Source organism: Eurosta solidaginis, chromosome 4, assembly GCF_040869045.1.
Source record: "Eurosta solidaginis isolate ZX-2024a chromosome 4, ASM4086904v1, whole genome shotgun sequence".
Classification (NCBI taxonomy): Eukaryota; Metazoa; Arthropoda; class Insecta; order Diptera; family Tephritidae; genus Eurosta; species Eurosta solidaginis.
The window spans coordinates 224,402,131-224,424,886 of NC_090322.1; the positions used below are offsets into that span (position 1 = coordinate 224,402,131).

General features: G+C 42.3%; 1 protein-coding gene across 3 annotated transcripts in view; it reads right to left on the reverse strand.

Moving 5' to 3' along the window:
• Positions 1–168: 168 nt before the first annotated feature.
• mgl (megalin) overlaps positions 169–22,756 on the reverse strand; it is an 822,751-nt gene continuing 800,163 nt past the window's right edge. For all 3 annotated transcript variants that reach the window (XM_067784870.1, XM_067784871.1, XM_067784872.1), the window contains exons 6-15: positions 22,448–22,702; positions 20,050–22,335; positions 12,342–17,993; positions 12,065–12,276; positions 11,592–11,998; positions 7,818–9,316; positions 7,442–7,754; positions 5,053–7,239; positions 4,743–4,987; positions 169–2,837 (exon numbers count right to left, since the gene is read on the reverse strand). In XM_067784870.1, the coding sequence (XP_067640971.1) occupies positions 2,635–2,837; positions 4,743–4,987; positions 5,053–7,239; positions 7,442–7,754; positions 7,818–9,316; positions 11,592–11,998; positions 12,065–12,276; positions 12,342–17,993; positions 20,050–22,335; positions 22,448–22,702 (13,259 nt within the window). In that variant the 3' untranslated portion in view covers positions 169–2,634. The remainder of the gene's footprint in view (positions 2,838–4,742; positions 4,988–5,052; positions 7,240–7,441; positions 7,755–7,817; positions 9,317–11,591; positions 11,999–12,064; positions 12,277–12,341; positions 17,994–20,049; positions 22,336–22,447; positions 22,703–22,756) is intronic.

A 22,756-nucleotide genomic window follows, 5' to 3' on the forward strand; every position in this document is an offset into this window, starting at 1 on the left:
CACGGCAAAATATGACACACCCTAATGTATGCACAGTATGTTGAAATGAAAACAATCCTTTCAATGAAATGTACATGTATGTACTAGTGTTGTTATTGTTGTAAGTGGAATGTGTTCATATGCATTAAGTGTTCTGCTTCAATTTGACAAGTAAACAAGTGACCTAAATTATTTTTTTAAGTTTCAATATTTTCTGTTTCTTTATTGAATTTCTATATATGTATATAATAATATGTATATAATTTAACTTAAAACTTAATAATTGCATCAGTAGTTACCGCATTTTACTTGTGTTTTAGTAGTTTCAATTAAATTTTCACATTGTTATTGCAAATAGTTAAATATACATACAAACATAAATATGTATTCTTAAATTTATAGCGGTTTTGGCGTTTCGCATTTGCACAAAAAGGATATGTTTAGCTAACGGTGTTCTTACTTTACATTTATTGTTATTTTTTTTATAAAATTTTTTTCTCTTTGTTTTCGTCATTTGCTTTCTTGCTTACATTTGTAAATTTCTAAAAGCAGCACATTTAGTAAATATCTAATAACTGTTTTTTGTTGTTGTTCTTGTTATTTGTTCTTCTAATCGGTGTTCAAAAATTTAGAAAATGTTTTAATTTTTTTTTCTCATTTACAGTGCGGCGAATAAATATAAACTCAAATATATTATTTACTTTTGCTATGTAGAGATATTAACATTTTTTTGCAAGCTGCTGTGTATAAATAGTATTTCCGTTATTGGGTAAAATGACCTCACTGGATGCCTTTACCCAGTAGAAGTTGTCCGTTATTTTAACAAAAATGAGGAGTGAGAACGCATTTCTGCTGAGAATAATTATAAACTCTATACGTAATTGAACTCTGTAAATGTAAATTTTCTTTTAGTAGGATCTTTCACTGAATGGTGGTCATTGCCATTTCTCTTTTAGAATTAAGGGCCAGTCTTAGTCGTGCAGTGCTCTTATTAGAACGCTTTCCTTGTTTGGTTTATCGAAGGACGCCATGCCACGTGGAAAACAGTTGGGAGAAATGGAAATTCAAAGAATATTAGACTTACGAAAATGCGGAAAAACACAACGACAAATCGCTTTCGAAATAAATAGGTCACAAGGTGTTGTTAAAAATTTGTTGAAGCTTGGTCGTGAAAACTATGCCAAGAAAAAACGCTCAGGCCGTTCTAAAAAAATTTCTTCCACCACAAGACGGGCAAAATGTCGGTCACTGGAGCATCGTCATCCAAAGTTTTAAGTCGACTGAACCTAAACTGTCATCCTAGTACCCTGAGAAAATGGGCAGCGTCTTCAAAAAATCTAAAATACAGAAAATGCATTTCAAAACCGGCTTTAAAACAAAGGCACATTGAGGCAAAGCTTCAATTTGCGGAAGAGCACATACAAAATGGAACAATCTGATCACACGTTATATTCAGTGATAAAAAAAGTTCAAGTTGGATGGTCCAGATGAATATCGCTACTACTGGCATGCTTTACGCAACGACGTTCGAATAATGTCTAGACGTGCACAGGGAGGAGGATCTGTCATGGTCTAGGCAGCTTTTAAAAGCGAACTTAAGCCCGAAATTGCATTTGTTTCTGGCAGGATGAATGCGCTATCATACCAACAGACATTATTTGAATACCTCCTTCCTTTCATAACGTTATCAGAAGACGAAAAGTTCATTTTCCAGCAAGATAACGCACCCATTCACGCAGCAAAAACAACAAAGAAGTGGCTTGAGGAATTCCTTGTCCCGGTTTTAGCATGGCCAGCTTTAAGCCCAGATTTAAACCCCATAGAAAACTTGTGGGGAATACTGTCAAGAAAGGTTTACGATCCAGAAAGACCTTCTATTGAGACAGTGTCTGAACTCAAAGACAGAATCATAAGCTCGTGGAGGGAGATTCCTGGTGGTATTCTAAATAAGTTTGTTCAAAGTGTCCCACGCCGATTAGTGGATGTACTCAATAACCATGGTCGGTCTACAAAATATTAGGGAAAAATAAGATAGTGAGTTTATAATTACTCTCAAGTTTTTGGACGAATAAGCGGATTCTATTTAGTTTAAACGAAAAATATTTAAATGTATTTAATAAATTATGTTTAATATGTCGCTGTATCTAGGAAGCACACATGTATGAAAGTTTAATTTAATTTAATTTTCTTAATAAAAAAATATATGAAAAAGTATTTTTGAGTTTATATTTATTCGCAGCACTGTATATTCTCTATATTAAAATATGTTTTCTTTTGTGTTGATTTTTGTTTTTTAAACTAATTACATATTTTCTAAAGATTTTTAGTTATCTTTTTTGTTTATATTTGTTTATGTTTGAAATTTACACCAAATATGTATTTAAATTTACAAGTTGTTTTTGTTTTTTTTACTATTTATGATTATGTTTCGTTTTTTCTTTTCTAAAGCGTCGTAAATATATCTTTTTGTCCTTTTCTTAAAATTTTTGTCGTTACTTGAGTTTGTATAAAATAATTTGAATATGTACTTGTTATATGTGTTTTTATATTATTGTTGTTGTAATTGTATTTGTTTTTCCGTTTATTAATTTTGTAATTGTGGTCTAGCTGGTGATGTTGTTTATTGTGATGAATTTCGTTCTATATAATTTTATATCAGCATTCAGACTTATCCTCTTCAACAAGGTATTGTGTATCCTTGCCTGTATCCGCTGATGGATCTAATTCTCTGGTACGCAATTGTAGTTGCGGCGACGATTTATGCGTTATGCTGCTGGGCGCAAGTATGGCCGAAACGGGTTCAGTGAATGGACCAATCGGTTTCGTTTTGGACGGATCATGTGGCACTTCATAAATACCTACATACATATATAGTAAAAGTTTTATTATTTTATCTTATTTACAACTATTATAAGTGAGAAAGTTAGGATATTTGCATATGGCAGTGGCAGTTCCGCGTCATCTGGGAACTGTTGGTTTTTAATTATTTTTAATATCGTCATTGTGTATCTGTCAAGTCTGAATGGTTAAACATATTTGAATGAAATTTAGCGCACAATAGCGGCCCTTGACACCCGCTCTCCTTTTCAAGTCTGTATAACTCAGACCCCATTTGACCTACATAGATAAGTAATATTTTGTACTTTAGGTTAGGTTAGTTTAAGAGGGAGTGCCTAGGAACTATTCACACTTCCATTCGGAGAAATTTTTGTTTACAGTGAATGCTCTAAGTACGTGCAGGGAGCGGCAAATTCGTCCAACCTGTGCACTACCAGGTAGTCCTAAAAGAACTACTTGCTTCGTCTGATGAACTTAATTAGAACTTCGACTAGATTGTCGAAAAACCGTGCGCCCTGAAATCCGAGTCGTCTTGTTTGCAGTACTGCATATCGGCGAAGAAAGTGATGAATCGACTCCTCTTTCTACTCATTCTATCAGCTACTACACAGGGAGTTCGTTGGTATATGCCATCATCGGACTTCGGTGCAATAGCGTAATGACCCAAATACTCTCACTTGACTTGAGAAGAAAGTTGGCTCATGTCCTGTGCAAACAATAACGGGCCACATAGGCTGATTGCTAAGAGAATGGGGATCCCTTTTAACAGAATTTGCAGGAGCTGCGGCGAGGAAGACTGTAAAGAAAGAGTCGCGCACTACTTGTGTGAATGCCCAGCTCTAGCGCACACTAGGTTTCTAACTATTGGTAGTCGGAACTTAAGCAAGTAGCTAAATGCTCTGTAAATGATATCAGCATGTTCATCGTCCGCTCCAATTGGTTCGAACGGAGTACCGACTAGCCATACTAAATTAGCAACAATTGGTTTCGGGAGAAATGTGCATCAAAATAGCGCTACGTGCGCGACTTGGGCTCGGATCTTTGGTATCCGTGCGCCACAGCAACCAACCAATCAACCTATGCAAACAAGGCCATAAGGCCCGTTTGATCCTGCCATCTCTTCTGCAAATTCATACACTTCAATATTGCTGTTCATAGTGACCCAGAAAAAGAAGATATTGGTTATAGTATAGACCGAGTTCTAGGCAACTTTGGAAAAGTAAGTGGCGCTAATGGAGTATATTTCGGGACTATGAGGGGTCCTTAAATATAAAAATACCAGTCGTTATTTCGGGTGTATATACTATTTCAGCATCCTTTCATGACTAATTTTGGTACTTTCTATAGATCATATCGTACATTACGAATAATTTCAAGATTATCTGCGGATTCACTTGGGACTGTTCCATCATATTTTTGGGACTTTTTCGGGACTGGTTCGAGATTATTTTCCATACTTATTTCGGGGATATTTGGGACCATCTATAAATAATTTCAAGATTTTCTGCGGATTCACTTGGCACTGTTACGTCATATTTTTGGGACTATTTCGGGACTGGTTAGAGATTATTTTCAGAGATACTTTCATAATGGACATTATTGAGATCGGTAATTTTCAGAAAGATGTATGGGGAAAAATGGAAACACGAAGGGTGGAGCGAGAAGGACGACAAATAGACAGAGAGAGAGAGAGATAAATAGTAACAGGAATAGGGAGCGTTAAATGAAGGAACCGAACTTGATTTAAGTGTGGTGAACTACTGTAGTGAAACTTGCCACTGGAGATAATTATTGTCTCGAACGTCAAATTTTATATTTCATGTTGCTTGTTGTGGATGTAATGGAAGATATACTCTCTCTGTCGTTTCGCTTATTCCTGGCTAAGGTGAGTTTGTTAGTAAAGAAACTAAAGTTATTGTATTTACCTGTTCCATTGCTCAGGCTTGGGTCGGTGTTGGTGCCCGACTGTACCGCATCGTACATAGGATTTGAAAAATCGCGCGTCTTTGCCGTAGTCACGGTCTGAAGATTATAACCCTCAATGGGTGCTATATCGTTGGCTGCGCCAGTGCCACTTGGAAAGCCTGGGGTGTTAAACTCCACATTTGTGCCGTGACGGAAAGTAACGCTTTGCGATGATGATAACGTTGGCAAGCGAGCCAATTTACCGCTAAGGGAAGATAGAATAAAAATAAATTTAATTTACAGCCAAAAACTGTTAAACAAAATACTTACAATGGCTTCTTGCGTATGACATACCACGCACCGCCTGCCGTCAGCAAAACCAGCAATATAACCATTATTGGCACCACCACAGCCGTCACATTAGCACCGCCATGGCCGAACGCCCCCGCTACGCTGCGATCGCAGTGGTCGCCCTTGAACTCTGGCGGGCATTCACAATACAAATCACCGCGTTCATCTTCGTGGCAAAGACCACCATTTTGGCATGGACAAATACGCGGCGCCGGACGTGGACGCTCTGCAGCAGCATCGCATATCACTTCGGCAGTGCTGCGGTGCGATGGTAGCGGACCAGAGTTATCTGGACATGCGCAACGATGACCTCCAGGTACAAGTAGGCATAAATGCGAGCAACTGGATTCGTAGCATGGATTACGTAACGATGTATTATAGCGTTGTTCATGGTAGATCTTAAGGCCGGACGGATTAACAAGATTGCGATGAATAATAACCTGCACGCCACGTCCAAATTTATCTTGGTGTATAACTTCACCCGAATCACGTGTTACCCAATACATAGTCGATTCGAAGATATCCAATGAGATAGGGTGACGTAGTTGATCGCCTTTAACTATTACTTTACGACGCGAGCCATCGGGACGCATCGATTCAATTGTGTTTAATTTTGCATCCACCCAGTAGATGATGTGATCTTGTGAGTAGTCGATTGTTAGACCAGTCGGATGACGTATTTGATCAGTTATGAGTGGACGACGTTTCGAACCGTCCATCCATGATACTTCAATTTTCGGCGCAGAACCAGCATCAGCCCAAAAGGCACGTCCTAATTGTGGATTTACTACAATAGATGTAGGTACTTCGAGTCCCGCATTAACAATTGAACGTCTGTAGCGTCCATCTGTTTTGGCAACCATCACACGTCCACGTGGTTTCGAGCCTGTGCGATCCACTTCCGTCCAATAAAGATTTGATGCCAACCAATCTATAGCAACTGCTGTCGGCTTAGAACCACCTTTCATATTCAAATCTTGTGCAAAACCAATCTTCGCTTGACCATCCAAAGCGTTCACCATGTAGGAACGTTTTATTGTCTTATCGTAACTGTCGGCCCAAAAGACGATTTGTTGTTGCGCATCATAATCCAAAGCTTCAATACGTTTCTCGGCAGTTATCACATCGAACTCTTCACGTTTGCGTAAGTCCAAAGCGCGAATTTCGGGTCCATTAGCAAATACTAACACAATATCACCTTTATCCACTCTACATACGCCCGATTGACTATCCACCAAACGGAAGCCTTCACGACACGAGCAAGAGTATGTGCCATTGAGATTATGACACATATGCGAGCAGGTATGTTGACGCGTCACACACTCATCCACATCCAAACAACGTTTTTTATTCTCTGCCGAAATAATGTAACCCGGATAACAAGCGCAAATGTAGCCACCTTCGGTAAGATTATGACAATGATGTTCACAGCCACCGCGTGTTAACTCCGAACAACTATTCGTATGATGGCAGCCAAGCTCGTCAGAAGCATCACCGCAATCATCAGAGTAATCACAAACTTGCGCGCGTTCGACACAATTCTTATTGGCGCATTGATATTGAGTGTAGAGGTCACAAGGCTTCTGCTTGTTAGTGCAGAGTGTCATATTATTTTCATCGGAGCCATCACCACAATTGTCCACACCGTCACATATTTGATAACGCGCTACACAACGATGATTGGCACACTGGAAGCGGCGTAAAGTGTCACAATTGAAATCTGTACACACCTTGGCATCCTCGTCGGAACCATCACCACAGTCATCAGTGCCATCACACAGATCCGATGGTGAAACGCACAAGTTGTTATTACATTGAAAACGTGACTCGGGGCAATAACGTCCACCAGGGAAGCGTGGCGGGCAATCGATTTCATCCGACATATCACGACAATCGCGATCGCCATCACAACGGAAGTACGCAGCAATGCAGTGACCGGACATACATTGGAATGTGCCGTTCTTGCATTGGTAACCCTCGCAGTTCATCTCATCCGAATTATCACCACAATCATCTTCGTGATCGCATTGCCAACGCGATGAAATGCACTTGCCGTTGCCGCAATGGAATTCCGATTCTGAGCATTCACGATATTTGCCCTTGCAAATGGCGTCATTTTCGTCGCTGCCATCGCCGCAATCGTCGGAAAAGTCGCACAGCCATTGCCTAGAGGAACGGAGAAAAGAAGTATTAAATAAGAAATTCGTAGCCGTATGATCAGGAATTGTAGACAACTGTTATTGGTACAAATTTAAAACCAACAAATCACATTGAATGGGCTAAAACTATTTCGCCAGTGTCTGCCAGGACTTTGCAATTGTGCTATTTCGTATGGGGACTTCGACAGTCTAACTCGCAATTAACTTACTTAGGTATGCATCGATTGTTGGCGCACTTGAAGTCAGTTTCTGAAGAGCACTTCGGACAATTCTCAGGTGCCTCATCGCTATTGTCACGGCAATCATCTTTGCCATCGCAGAAAAGCCATTTGGGTATGCAACGGTAATTTGATTGACCAGGACAGCGTTGCCAGCCAGTAGTGCAATTACGTTGACGGCACATATAGGCTGGTTCATCAGAATCATCGCCACAGTCGTTATCGAAATCGCACATCCACAATTTCGGTATGCAGCGGCCATTCTTACAGCTAAACTCTGTCTCGGGATCGCAAGCTCGTTTGTCTACATGAAAAACAAAAAACTTAAAATATGTTTCATGCAACTAATAGTTAAATTTCTACTTACGACATACAGCTGGATCCTCATCACTTCCGTCCTTACAATCTGCATCGCCATCACAACGCCAACTGTCGAGTATACAACGCCCACTTGACTTACATTTGAAGTCCGACTCAGGGCATGGGAGATCACAATTTTGTTCATCGCTACCATCACCACAATCGTCAGTGCCATCACAGATAGTCGCTGATGGTGTACAATTTGTATTCTTACACTGGAATGTGCCAGCGCGGCAATGACGTGACGGACAAGTCGCCGGCTCATCAGAACCATCCTTACAATCCTTCTCACCATCACATTTCCAGAACCAAGGTATACATTTCTCATCACTTCCGCCACAACGATGTTGACCAGCTGTACAATTGGCAATGCAAGTCTTACTGTCGCGCGCCAAATAGAACTGATTAGGACAAGCACATTTGTAACTCGGCGCACCTTCTTCGATGTAACCTTCGATATTGAAGTAAGTTGTTTCTGGGGGTGGCGCAATCAGACACAAATGCGAACAACCACCATTATCTTTGCCACAAGGATTCGTATATGGCAATTGTCTCAACGGATGATTGATGTGTATATCATATGGACGATGTGTTGTATTGCGCAGCGCGGTATAATTTTGACCAGTGAATTTATTGGCGCGCATTATACCTTTCAAATTCCAATCGGTCCAATACAAATAATCATCGAACAGAGAGATTGCGAATATGTGTGGCACTTTGACACCCGATAACACTACGTGACGATGACGACCTTCCAAATCTGTGTAAGCTATATAATCCAAATGTGCATCAGCCCAATAAATACGATCGGTAAAGTAATCGATAGTCAAAGCATTTGGCCAAGCAATATCATCATCCCAAGTGAGTACGCGCGAGAAATTCGAGCCATCCATACCCATTTTGGCAATGTAAGCTTGCAGATGCCATGATGTAAAATACAAATAACCAATGCCCGGATGTACGACTAGTGCACGTGGATCTACAATACCGCTTCGTAACGTTTTACGTTTTGTACCATCCAATTCAGAAACATCCAAATTTTTCGAGTGTCTATCAAGCCAATAAAGCTTGCGTCCCACCCAATCGACAGCAATGCCCTCTAAACCGTGTGAATCATGGCGTATGATTGCTTCACGTTCTGGTTTTTCTTCCTCCGTGCCATACTTGGAGCGGAATATCGTTTTTGCTGTAACGTCACAGAAGTACATGTGTTGCTCTTGTATATCGAAGTCTAATGCAACTACATTCATCAAATCTTGATGCATAAGATTGTAATGACTGCCATCTAGCGACATATTGCGTACATAATATTTGTTAGTAAAGATCAGCCAAGGTTTAGTATCATCCTTCCGTTTACAGGTATGTTCATCAGTTTGGCGTTCATAATAACGTTCGTCACATTTGCAATAATAACCGCCGGGTGTGTTGGAACAATGCTGGGAGCATGCACCTGGTAGTTCAAGACATTCGTCGATATCAGCGCACGCCTTGCCGTCGGGCATGAGTCTGGAAAGAGTTAAGAGAAAATTGTTATTATAAATTTTTTACTATGATGAGCCTTTTGGATTAATCGAAAGGACAGAGCTTGCAATACGATTTTACGAGTACTTTGGAAGCCTGTGTTATAAAAAGGAACTTGAAATCAATCCTAAATGGCTTATTACGATGATGATCTTTCGTTTGAGGGTCCGAAAAACACGCTGACTTTGACAAAGGGCCTTCATAAGTTGCTCTGGCATTAGAGAGTTGATTTATTTTCCACTCAACTATGTGCTTCTTGCAAGCAATCTGAGAGGCAGAGCATATTTCTCACTCACTCGACACTCGCCTGATGCTTGGAATAACTGCGACGAGGATAATTTTATTTCACATGAAAAAGGAGGAAAGTGTCTTCAGATCTATGTTGAGTTGTCGTAACACGGGAAGGGAGGCCAAAGGACGTGAGTACGACGATTTTGAGATGCTGGCTGTTAATAATAATGGCCGGAAATTTGATCAGAAAACCAACCAGAATGCCTGATGCTTTCAAAAAAAAAAAATAAATAAATGTAAGACGCGATAACCTCCGAAGAGATCTAAGGCCGAGCTTCTCTTCCAATTTGCGTCGTGCTCCTCTGGATTTTCCTTACAAATTGGCCGGACGGGACCTACATGTTTTATACCGACTCCGAACGGCATCTGCGATGCAGACAAGTTTTCACTGAGAGCCTTTCATGGCAGAAATACACCCGGAGCGCTTGCCAAACACTGCCGAGGGGCGACCCCGCTTAGAAAAATTTTCTTCTAATTGAAAAACCTTATTTCTAAAATTTTGATGTTGCTTTGCCTGGGGTGTGAACCCAGGGCATACGGTGTGGTAGGCGGAGCACGCTACCATCATACCATGGTGGCCGCTTTCAAGATCCGACTAAATTCCTGTAGGAATGTATTTAGCTACTTTGTGACAGGCATTCAGAGCGGACAGCGGTGTGTTCGAACGGTTCAACGCCCGCTTCTTGAATATCAGCCAGCACAATATATTCAGGTGCTTTGTTTCGGTGGAACAGCACTACGCGTCACAGTTTTTAATTTGTTTGACGTAATTGAAGCCCGTAATGGGGATTCGTTGGGTTGATAATCGCAATACAAACCTTTGAATCTTCACACCTGCCGCAACCCAATTTTCCACAGGTCCTACTCGAATACTGTTACAAATATGAATGTATCATACACCCATTTAGCAGGAAATGCTCTGGCGACCCCAAGTTCCGATTAGAACTAGGTGGTAGCGGTGGTGATGACATAGGACGTTCAACGTGGTCATATTGAATCGCTACCGAGATGATCGGGCTAGTATCGTAATGGTGCTTGATAACTGAAGGTACCGAAAATAGATCACCAACATCGAAAACACTCCCCAAAACCTTCGAGGAGCGTCTTTATCGCTTCAAGAGAAAGAAGCATAAGGAATAGCTTCAAATTGTACCAACAAAATAATTACTTTAGCTTTTCAAAAAAACAGACGCCAAAACCTGTTGTTGTTGTTGCTGTAGCGATAAGGTTACTCCCCGAAGGTTTTGGGGAGTGTTATCGATGTGATAGTCCTTTGCCGGATACAGATCCGGTACGCTCCGGTAACACAGCACCATTAAGGTGCTAGCCCGACCATCTCGGGAACGATTTATATGGCCCCATTAAACCTTCAGGCCATCCCTCCCTCCCCACCCCCCAAGTTCAATGTTGAGCTTGCGGTCACCAGAGCCTTGTCTGTTAGTGAAACGGGATTCGCTGCTCGAAGGTGAGGTTGACAATTGGGTTGGAGAAGCTATATATTGCGCTACACAACCCCTGAAATACTGACGCCATAACCTCCCCTGCTGCGCTGAGTACTTTGAGAGTCTTCGGCGTCGGTTCGTCAGCTCTGTTTGTTGTTTAGTCTGGAGATCAAGGTGATAGTATTTTATAACTTCCATTGGTACAAAACAAATCTCTCGGTTTGCTTGGAGCTCTTGGTAAACATTTATTACAAGCATAGGTATTTGATGACAGCTCTGTTTTGTTCTTTTTTGTAATTTTCATGTTCTCACTTTGGCAGCTCTTATTCAAATGAATGTAGTTCTCCGGACTCCTAACCAATTTATGTGATTTTTCCCCTAAATTATTGGATATTAATTCTACAACATAATTGGCAACCTAACTGCTGCATATAAACATTCCAGCAAAACAATGACCTTAGGAAGATAACCCTATCATTCTAACTTGACACTTAAGCTATATAAACTATAAACGCATGAGGACTTACTTATATCCTTGATTGCAATCGCAGTAGTAACTCGTCAACGTATCCACACATTTATGTCCACACTGGTGAATCTCCACCTTGGCACATTCGTCCACATTACAATGCGCCGGTTCATCTGATTCGTCGGTACAGTCTGGCACTTTATTACATACCAATTGATAATCTATACATTGACCATTCGTACAAGTAAATTGACCATTTGGACATGTTGTATTATCCTTCTTGCAGCCGACTTCATCGGAATGATCACCACAATCATCCTCGCCATCACAACGATATTGATTGCGTATGCATTTGAAGTTTTGACATGTGAATTCCTGATCTGAGCAGCTCTTATACTTAGAGCTACAGAATTTACCCTCATCAGAGCCATCACCACAGTCGTTGTCATGATCGCAAGTCCAACCCTGTATAAAGTAGTGCAAAGGTTATGCAAAGGTATTAGACGGTATCGTAACCGATTTAGTACTTACCTTATTAATGCAACGTCCATTATCGCAAGTGAACATGTCTTCGCCGCAAGGCTGTTGCGTAGCGCAATTATGCAGTGTTGTATTTTCGTCAGCGCCATCCACACAATCTGGATCACCATCGCATATCCATTTCTTTGGTATGCACTGCGCACGTCCCCAAGCCTTATTTTCCAGACATGTAAACTCGGTTTCCTCATCACATTTACGGTCATCTAGAATAAGTATAGATATATAAATTTAAGCCTCCATCATTTACATAGCGCATCCTTGAACTTACTGCACTGATGCCTGCTATCTTCATCGCTATTGTCCAAACAATCATTATCACCATCGCATATGTATATACGCGGTATGCAGTTGCCATTGTCACATGTAAAGAGATCACCAAAGCAAGTACGTCCCTCCGATTTGCAATACTCTGGTGGTTCATCCGCACCATCACCGCAATCGTCATCACCATCACAATACCAAGTCGCAGGTATACAACGATGATTCGGACAACGGAAGCTATTTGTCGGGCATGTGCGCTGTCCACAATGTAATGGATCCTCATCCGAGTTATCACCACAATCATTATCGCCATCGCACAGCCAATAGGGTTCCACACAGATATTCGTTTTTTCGCACTTGAGATGATTTGGCGGGCAGGTGGTATTCTGTGGACAACGTTCGTGCGTCTCATCCGATGTTGTATTGTCTTTGCAATCGTTGACGCCATTACAAACTTGCGCTTGTGGTATACAACGTCCATTACCGCATGTAAATTCACCATCAACGCAAGGTGGATATGTACAATGGATCTCATCCGAACCATCTTTGCAATCATTCTCATGATCACATTTCCATGACTTGAAGATGCAACGACCATTATTGCAACGAAACTCCGTAGGCGAGCACGAATGGAAAGCGCAGTAGTTTGGCTCTTCATCGGAGTTATCACCGCAATCATCATCACCATCGCAAGACCACATACGCGAAATGCACTTGCCGTTTTGACAATAGAACTTGCTTGATTCACAAGTGTTGTTACGTGGCGCGCACATGCGTCCCTCATTAACTACTTTAGAGTTGTCATCACATTTACATTCCGCTTTGCCGTTCGGCGCAGGATGACAACTTTGCGCGCAACCACCATTTTTAATCAGGCAAGGATTTACTGAACATTTTTGTCTATCAGCACTGTAAACGCGTATGTCGCGCGGTGAGTCCTCCAAACGCTTCACCATCTCCACAACATTTGCGCCTGTGTGTTTTTCTGCGCGATAAACACCGCGCAGTTGCAAGTCGGTCCAATAAATATAGTTGCGGAAGATGGTTATAGCAAATGGGTATATTGTGGCATCCACTAGCAGCTCACGATTCTTACCATCCAAATCAGCGCGCTCTATCTTCTCACGAACCGCATCGGTCCAATAGAGTTTACGCTCATCATAATCGATTGCCAAGCCACTGGGCTGCGAAAGCTCCTTATCGACAATGGCGCGCTTCAACGAACCTGCCATTGTAGTGCGGAATATTTTACCCGATGTACCAAAACGTCCCCAATCCGTGAAATAAAGCGTGCCATTGCATGGATCCAGTACAATTGCGCGTGGTCGCTCAACGCGCGCAATCATCACCAAATCGCTGCCATCCAAGTTCATCGCATAAATCGAATTATTCGAGCTATCTGTCCAGTAAATCTTCTTTTGTGTCCAGTCGTAAGCGATACCTTCGGGATTTATGCCTTTGCTGAGCACCACATTAACATCATTACTATTCGGGTTGTCCGCTTTGGTATATGCAATCTTGGCCCAAGGACGTATTTGTGTGAATAACATATGATTGCCTGCGAAATCGAAATCAAGCCCTACCACATTGGTGAGATTAGTCATTGGCGTGAAGGGCACTTGCGTGGATTGTGGATCCAAATTGACGGCGCGTATTTCAGTGCGTGTGGCAAACACCAGATACTCATTGACCACTTCACACTTGCGCTTGTCCGCCGCCAGCTTGCCGGTTGCACAATCGCAACGATAGTTTAGACGCGAAGGATTCGTTTGGTCTGGTGGGAAACTAAAGCAAAGTTGATCACAGCCGCCATTACCAAGACGCGCGCAAGGATTGCTATCATCCTGCGGTTGATTGTTGGTATTATAAATTGCAATGTCGCGTAGTTTTTGTAGGTTTGTGCGCACGCGCACCGGCGCAGTTTCGTTACCCGACAACTTCGATGCTTTAAAAACAGTCATTAAATTACGATCCACCCAATAAACATCACTCAAATAGATTGCAATACCCATAGGATTAGCCAAATTACGACGTATGATTTTACGATTACCACCTAAGTAGGAAATCTTTTGTATGGTATCCAACTTCGAATCCACCCAATAAACGTCGTGTGTTAACATGTCCACAGTTAAATCACGGGGATTTGATATGCCGGACGTCACCATTGGGGTCCATTTCGAGCCATCCAAGTACGCTTTGCCTATGCGCGGATGTTGACCATAATCGATCCAGTATAGCAGCCGCTTAATCGGATTTACTGCCAACTCACGTGGCGCATCGGTTGTTGTCTTGACAAGCACTTTACGATTGCTGCCATCTAACCAACAAACCTCTACATAATTTTCATGTGGATAAATATTTGTGAAATACATATTGCCAGCGACCCAATCGATGGTAAGTCCACGTATACCATTGCTGCCAATACCATCCTTAATGATATGCTGCAGTTCGGTGCCGTCGGGACGCCTTCTAAATATGCCATTCCATGTGCCACGATTGTATTCAGCCCAATAGATCCACTGTTCACGGAAAAGCACATCTACATGCAAGATATGATGACCGGGACCGCTTATGGGCACCATAGCTTCAGAGCTATCAGTTAAGCTATAACCACGCGTCACATCTAGCTGAGAAACGACAGCAAATGTCTTGTAAGCCACGCAATTAATATCGTTATCTTTACGGAAGCCTACACCACAAGCGCAGGTACGTGACGAGACTTCATCGGGTATGCACAGATGTTCGCAGCCGCCATTATTCATTTGACAAGGATGTTGCATCATTGGACGTTTTTTGAAGATGATCATGCTCTTGAGATCCGGTTCGTTGTCTACTATAACTTTTGGATTATCACCGCGTGGCAAGTCAATGCGCACAATTTTTTCATAAACCGGATCGAGATAATAAAGTCTGGAATCGAGTACGCCTAAACTGCGTGGACGCGATATCGCATTTTCTTCGGAAAGCAACATACGATGATCTTCGCCATGATAATCCATTACGCAAATCGAAGCCGGATATTGCGTGCTATAATAGATGACTTTCTTCTCAATATCAAGCGCTATGCTCTCAGGATGATCAATCTCTGCTTTGAGAACTATAGGATTATTGCCATTCATATTCACGCGTCCAATCTTAACAGGCACACCAAAGCCGCCTTCATCAATCCAGAAAAGTTTACCATCATTGGGATCAAGCACCATTTGTTTCGGTTTAGCGACCGATGTGCGATTGCCGTCGTTAGCGATTATGATTGTACGATATTTGATTTTACCGTCCACACGCACCGCTTCAATATTGCTGGCAATGCGATTGCCCATATAAAGATTACGACCCAACCAATCGAAGGCAATGGTGTATGGTGAGCCCACGATGCCTGTGTCGAGACCAAGGAACTGTGTTTTGTTGCCGCCGCCGTAAGGCGTGGAAAATATTGTGCAATTTTCATCATCGTCCTCACGCCCTTGCACCCAGTACAGCGTTTCACCCTTACGATCAAAGTCCAAGCCAGTGCTGCTTTCAATGCCGATGACGGGTGCAAGCGAACCAGCCCGCGCATCACCGCCGTTTAGCGGTATATCGACAATTTGCGTACCTTTAACAACTACCAAGAAGGGATTTTCCTCTTCCAAGCAACGTCCTTCGCTCATCAAACGATAACCTGGCTTACATTTGCATGAGTAGCCTTCCTTGGCGCTTGGACTAAGCAAACACAGATGTTGACAGTTGGAATTTATGCACGGATTGAAGTGCAGCGGTTGCAGCGATGGATGATGCACATGTATGGAAAGCGGTTGACTGATGAGATGTGAGACGACAGTTTGATTTTTACCACGGAACTTATTTGCTGAAAGCACACGATTTAGTTGACGATCTGTCCAGTATAGCGTATCCTCGAAGAGCGAAAGCGAATGTGGATGTAGCAGGTAGTGGCTGTTCGCTAAGACTTGTTGGCGTCCAGTGCCATTGTAGTAGCAGAAGTCTATGAAGTCTAACTTAGAGTCTGCAAAATATACGCGCTTTGTTGTTATATCCAATGTTAGCCCATTAGGCCAGTATATTTTCGTGCTTATAATAGTATCACGCATTGTGCCATCCATGCCAATGCGTTCGATACGTGGATTCTCACCCCAATCTGTCCAGAAAATAAAACGCGCTTCGGGACTGGGATCGAGACACATACCGCGTGGTTGTGTGATATTTTCGCGCACTAAAACTAACCTATTAGAGCCATTCTCCGCGGACACCTCGATTGTGTTCAGCTTGCTATCGAGCCAATAAAGATTGCGTGCAACCCAATCATATGCCAAGCCTTCAACCAAATCCAAACCTGTATTAATAATTTCTTGTGGCTCCTGACCACGATCTAAACGTGAGATTTTCTTCAATTTCATGTCACTCCAAAATATGGTGCCGGTATGCATGTTAGATGCAGTGGCGACTACATTTTCCACAATAATTGGTACGCGTTCCAAACCTTGTTCCTTAAGATCAGCAACTAATATTGAATGACGATTTGATATGATTAAGAATGCCGCAGAGTGATTGACAGCTTTGCACGAATGTTTATTCGGTTCCAGAAGATAGCCATCCATGCAAGAGCAAAAATAGGAACCTTTTGTATTGGTACATTGTTGCGAGCAGAGTCCAGGCGGATCGCATTCATTCATATCATCACACGTATAAACATCTTCGCCAATCTCTGAGCCCGGTGGACATACACAAGTGGCACCCAAAGGTGTATTCTGACAACCGTTCGAGCACTGGCCACTTTGATGCGTACACTCTGCTAAATCACAACCTTCACCTTCATCTGCACCATTAGGACAGTCAGGCGTACCATCACACACCGCAGTCATATTAACACAACGTTCACTAACACCCGGGCATTGCCATTGGCCATAGGGACACTTGAATGGTGGTGGCACACAAGCATGTAGCGTACTCTCATCCGACCCATCACCACAGTCATCTTTACCATCACATATGTAAGCTTTGAAAACGCAATTGGAATTGTTGCATTTGAAGAAATTCTGTGCGCATGTTATTTGTCCACAATCCTCTTCATCCGATTGATCGGAACAATCGTTTGAACCATCACAATGCCAAGCAATTGGTATGCAGAAACCTGATGATTTACAACGGAAATGTTTTTCCAAATTACATTGATTCGGTCCCATCGATGGACAATCCAATTCATCGCTGCCATCATTACAATCGGGTATGCCATCACATTTATAAGATTCTTCGACGCATTGCCGTAGATCAGCGCACTTGAACTGATTTGCTAAACATGTAATCGGCGGACAGTCTTTTTCATCTTGCTTATCGAAACAGTCATCATCGCCGTCACAAACCCAACTCTGCGGTATGCAATGTCCAGTACGTGGACAGGTAAATTGGAAGTAAGCGCAGGTTTTTTCAGCACAGAAGTCACCTTCATCAGAGCCATCGCCGCAATCGTTTTCGCTATCACACTTCCACATGTTCGGTATGCAACGTCCATTTTCACAGGCAAACTGTGCGACGCCGCAAGTTACATTGCCGCATTCGAACTCGTCCGAGTTGTCACCACAGTCATTTTCCTGATCACAACGGAAGTTGAGCGGTATACACCGGCCAGACTTACATTGGAATTCATTGGAACCGCATGTTGGTTCTGTGGGGGGAAAATGTGTAAAGAAATAAATTTTACTATTGTGTTTACATTATGTTAGAATTCAAACTTCTTTAGTTACTTTCTAAGCCTTGTACTTAAGAGCAAGTCTTAACCCAAAACTTAGACAGACCATATCTTGTAACAACGATTTAGCCGCAACTTCGTCAAGAACGATGTTATTCTATATAACTTGGCTCGGTTGGAAACGGTTTTATGTTAGATAATCTACACAGGTCCAAAAATAGGAAAAGTCGTAAAAAGAAGTCCGAAAAACCTCCAAATCCGAGGAATTTTTAAACTTACATGAATCTTTGAAGTGAATTTTGGATATATATATCGGCTGTGGTTTTGAAGTCATACATTTATCGTTTGGGACTATTTTTGGCAGTAACTGAGCATTGCTATTCATATGCTTTACACCACTAATTTTTCTCACAAAACTTCGCAAACCTTCATAAAATAGTTAACTCTTTTCGGATCGTTATTTCTGAGAGCTACTGGTTAGGTAAACCGGTAGTTATATGATTGAGAGCGAAATGGTTTATGCTTATTTGTATGAAAGTATCTGCGTTATAATAAATAAATGCACACAAAGGAGCAGCACTGGCATTCGCACCGTAGTTCGCCTCAGACTGAGATCATTTTTAAATCTGCTGTACAAATCAATGATGTGTTGGCTTAGTCACCACCACCATAAAGCCATTTAATCAACTTAATTAACTTAATCGTATGCATTTGACCGAGGAGTATGCTGAAACCGCCTAGGCGTTATTTTTACGTAGTCTCCTCAGGAGGAAACCCGGCAGTACGATGCTTACTACTCCGCGGTAGATAAAAGTACGGTCGGCCCACCATCTATATAGCTACTCAGAAATGAAAACTGAATGATTCTTGATGACATCGACGAACGTCAAGGTTAATGACTGTCAAATCTGCTTTTTGATCATACTGTAGAGGCTAGTCGAGCGGTTATCCCATTCGACAGTCAATGCTTTTACCGCCGACGCCGCACGAGTAGTTTGAGTGAATTTAACAGTTAACAAGATATCTCCACTGTCATCATCAAATCTACTGCATCAACTGGCTATCGATACTATGACGTCTAACTTTATGGCCACACTTCGTCTTATCTATGCCAAGCTCAATAAGACTCAGCGGAATGCCTTCTTAGAGTGCACATACAGCACTTTTGCGACCATCATACCCTAACATATGTCCAACGTCGAGTATAAGAGTTCCCCAGGACAACGTATTCTGTACTATTTGGCCTTTTTTGTAGGGCGTAATACCCTAAATTATTCGGTAAGTGCCTGTCGCAGAGACAATCAAGATCCGGCATCGGGAACATAAACGGTTTAATGCAACAACCCAAGTTAAAAAATTTTGGAACTCCTAAGGACTTGTTATTCAATTCCAAAGACCTTTCCTGCAATTAGTTCTGCTTCTCCCGGAGACAAGCCCGCATCAAATTATGAAGAAAATCCGCAATACGGGATACAAATGCACTAATAAGCTAGATTGGGAGGTGTATTAGAACCAAAGCTCTCAGTTTAGTACCACGCCTCTGAACCGAAGAGGAAAATTTATCATAAATCCACAATATTATTCGTGGTCTTTGAAACATGCGACAGAAGTTGAAAGTGTGAAAATGGACGCTATTCCAAATTAGCTGAGCCTTATTCCCTGGAAGGTTTGAACTCAGAACAGATCATAAGAAAACGACACCCCTGTGCCGAATGAATAGTTTACGGATGCATTTAGTTCTTGCGGACATATGCTACTAGGATGGAGTTCCCGACGAGAACACAAAGGAGCACATCGCACCTCCGTATAGCTCGTGGGGTAGTAGTGTTCGGGAATATGTCGCTATTAGCTTGGTATTAGCTGAAGACTAGTTCGAGGCCAGCACAAATTCCATCCGAAGTCATTTGGGGTACGATATGAAACTATCATTTAATCCAAATAGTTTCAGTCTATTTAGGTATTATATCGAGCCTAGTGTAGGAACCTTACCTTACATTACCTGTAAGTGCATACGTAAATATATAAAACTTACTTGTACAATTTTGTTCCTCATCACTGTTGTCCAGACAATCGTCGTCTCCATCACATACCCACGATTTGGGTATACAACGCTGATTATTGCAGGTAAAGTCCCAAGAGTTCGGACACGGTTGTACTGGCGGTTCAGCATTAGGATCGGCCATACACGAACGTTGATCCTCTGCCAAACGCTCGCCATAGGGACAGGAGCAGCGCGTTTCCAAAGTTGGTAGCACAGAATCATTACGCGGTATAGCGAAGCACATCTTCTCACACCCACCATTGTTCACATGACATGGGTGCATATCGGCTATGGCTTGTACATCATTGCTGTAAACTTTCACACCATACAGACGATTTGTTTGTGGTTCGCGTACCATCATTTCCTCTTGTTCGCCTGTAAGTTTATGCAAACGTATAATAGCATCTAGGCGCCAATCGGTTATATACATCCAATCATTGTGTATTACAATCGAGAATGGATGACGTACCAAGCGCGAGTTAACAGTTCTAATATCACTGCCATCGAGGTTGGAATGTTGTACGTGATCGAGGAGAGCATCACACCAATAAACGCGGTCTTCTTTAAAATCGATTGAGAGACCATTAGGCCAGCCGAGTGTGACATTTTTGAAAACTAACAAATTTGTGCCATCTGTATTAGCGCGCGTAATATTTGCGGGACGATCCCATTCGGAGAAAAAGATGTAGCCTCTGTTGGGATGTACAACAATTGCGCGCGGACGTTTAAGATTCTTCAGCAGTGTACGGCGATAAGTGACGTTGCGTGTGGATAAAACGTTTAGAGTACCTTTGCGTGAATCAATGTAGTACAGATTCTTTGAAGCCCAATCCACAGCCAAACCTTCGACGCCTTCGTTTTGCGATGCTAGTACAATTTCGCGTCCCGTACCATTGCGATGCACACGATAGATGACATCTTGCAGTACATCCGAGTAGTAGATGAAAGCATCACGCGAATCAAAGTCTAAACCAACGAAGCGCGCGCGTCTCGATACGACCGGTAATATAGCATCGCTAAAACCTTCAATCACAGGTTCAAGCACTTTACCTTTAATGAAGCGCTGTTGCGAATACATCAGGAACTCACGCACTATTTTACAATTCTTCAAATCAGTCTGTAGCTGATAGCCTGTATGACAGGCGCAACGATAACCCAAACCAGTCGGCGCACCTTTCACAGCCGTCACAATACACATATGATTACAGCCACCGTTATTATTACCACATGGATTGGATACGCGCGGCTGACTTAGCGCATGCACAGCAACAATGCCTTTGGGTTCACGTATATCTTTTGCTTTGTATGTGACTTGTATTGAAGTGGGTCCCGCGTATTTGTCCACCGACATTATACCTTGCTTTGTAGCGTCAGTCCAGAATATGCGATTTTCAAAGAGCGCCAATCTTGATGGACTCGGCACTTGTTGACCACGTAGCACCATTATACGATGGTTACCTTCATAGTTCACCGTTTCAATGTAATCCAACAATGAGTCGCACCAATAAACGCGCTTCGCGATTATATCAACCGTAACACCAGAAGCCTTGTACGCTGCCTCGGAAACAATTGAGCGCGCATGCGTACCATCCATATGCGCGCGCAAAACTTGACCGCCATCAGCGACAAACATCAAACCCGATGTCGGATCTAATGCTAAATCTGCAGGACTGGTAAGATTTGAACCCAAGACAACAGCATGCCAATTACCGCTCAGTTCAAAAACATCAATTTTCTGTCCAATCAAATCTGCTACATAAATTTTGTCACCCACCCAATCAACTGCGAGCGCAACGGGCGCCCATGTACCGGGCAGTGTTAAGTCCAGCGGCGAAATAGCACCATTAAACACATCCAGTGGTATTGACTGCACCTTGCGCGTTTTAACATCGGACACATATAAAGTATTACGCTGATAATGATAAGCGACACCCGATGCTGCGGTCGTATTGACCAGCACGCGTGGATCGCTACCATGCGCCGACATGCGCACAACAGCGCGGTCATGCGCAAATATCAATTGCAGATTATTAGCATCGGGTGCAATACATTTTGAGTTGTTGATTAAGCTGTAACCTTGCGCGCATTGGCAGGAGAAGGAACCTTCGGTATTTGTGCACAGCTGATCACAATGACCCCATTCGGCGCATTCGTCCAAATCCACGCAAGTGCGATTATCCGCCGCAACGGCTTGACCACTCGGACAATAGCAAGCGCCACCCGTTAGAGATGGACCGCAACGATATTCACAACTGAGCGCAGGGCAAGAACCAGTAGCTGTGGGAAGAAATTAATGGAGAAATAAAACAAAGAACAAAATGAGTATGTATCGGAGAACGCATGAAAAAAAGTTAAACTTAGCATTTTTTTTATTTTCGGGCATACTTACAACAGGCGGTCTCTTCGTCGCTGCCATCTTCACAATCACGATTTCCATCACATAGTTGAGATTTCAATATGCACTTGGGTGTGCCATTTGGCCCACCGCGCGGACAAAGGAACTTATTATCAGGACATGCGATTGCTGTACAATTGGCTTCATCACTTTCGTCTGCACAATCATGATAGCCATCACAATAGAAATTGGATGGTATGCATAAGGCATTTGTACAACGGAATTGGCCGTGATGACATGGTGGGAAATCTGTAAAAAAATATTGGAAAATTTGGAGTAAATGTTGAGACATAAAGAAACTAT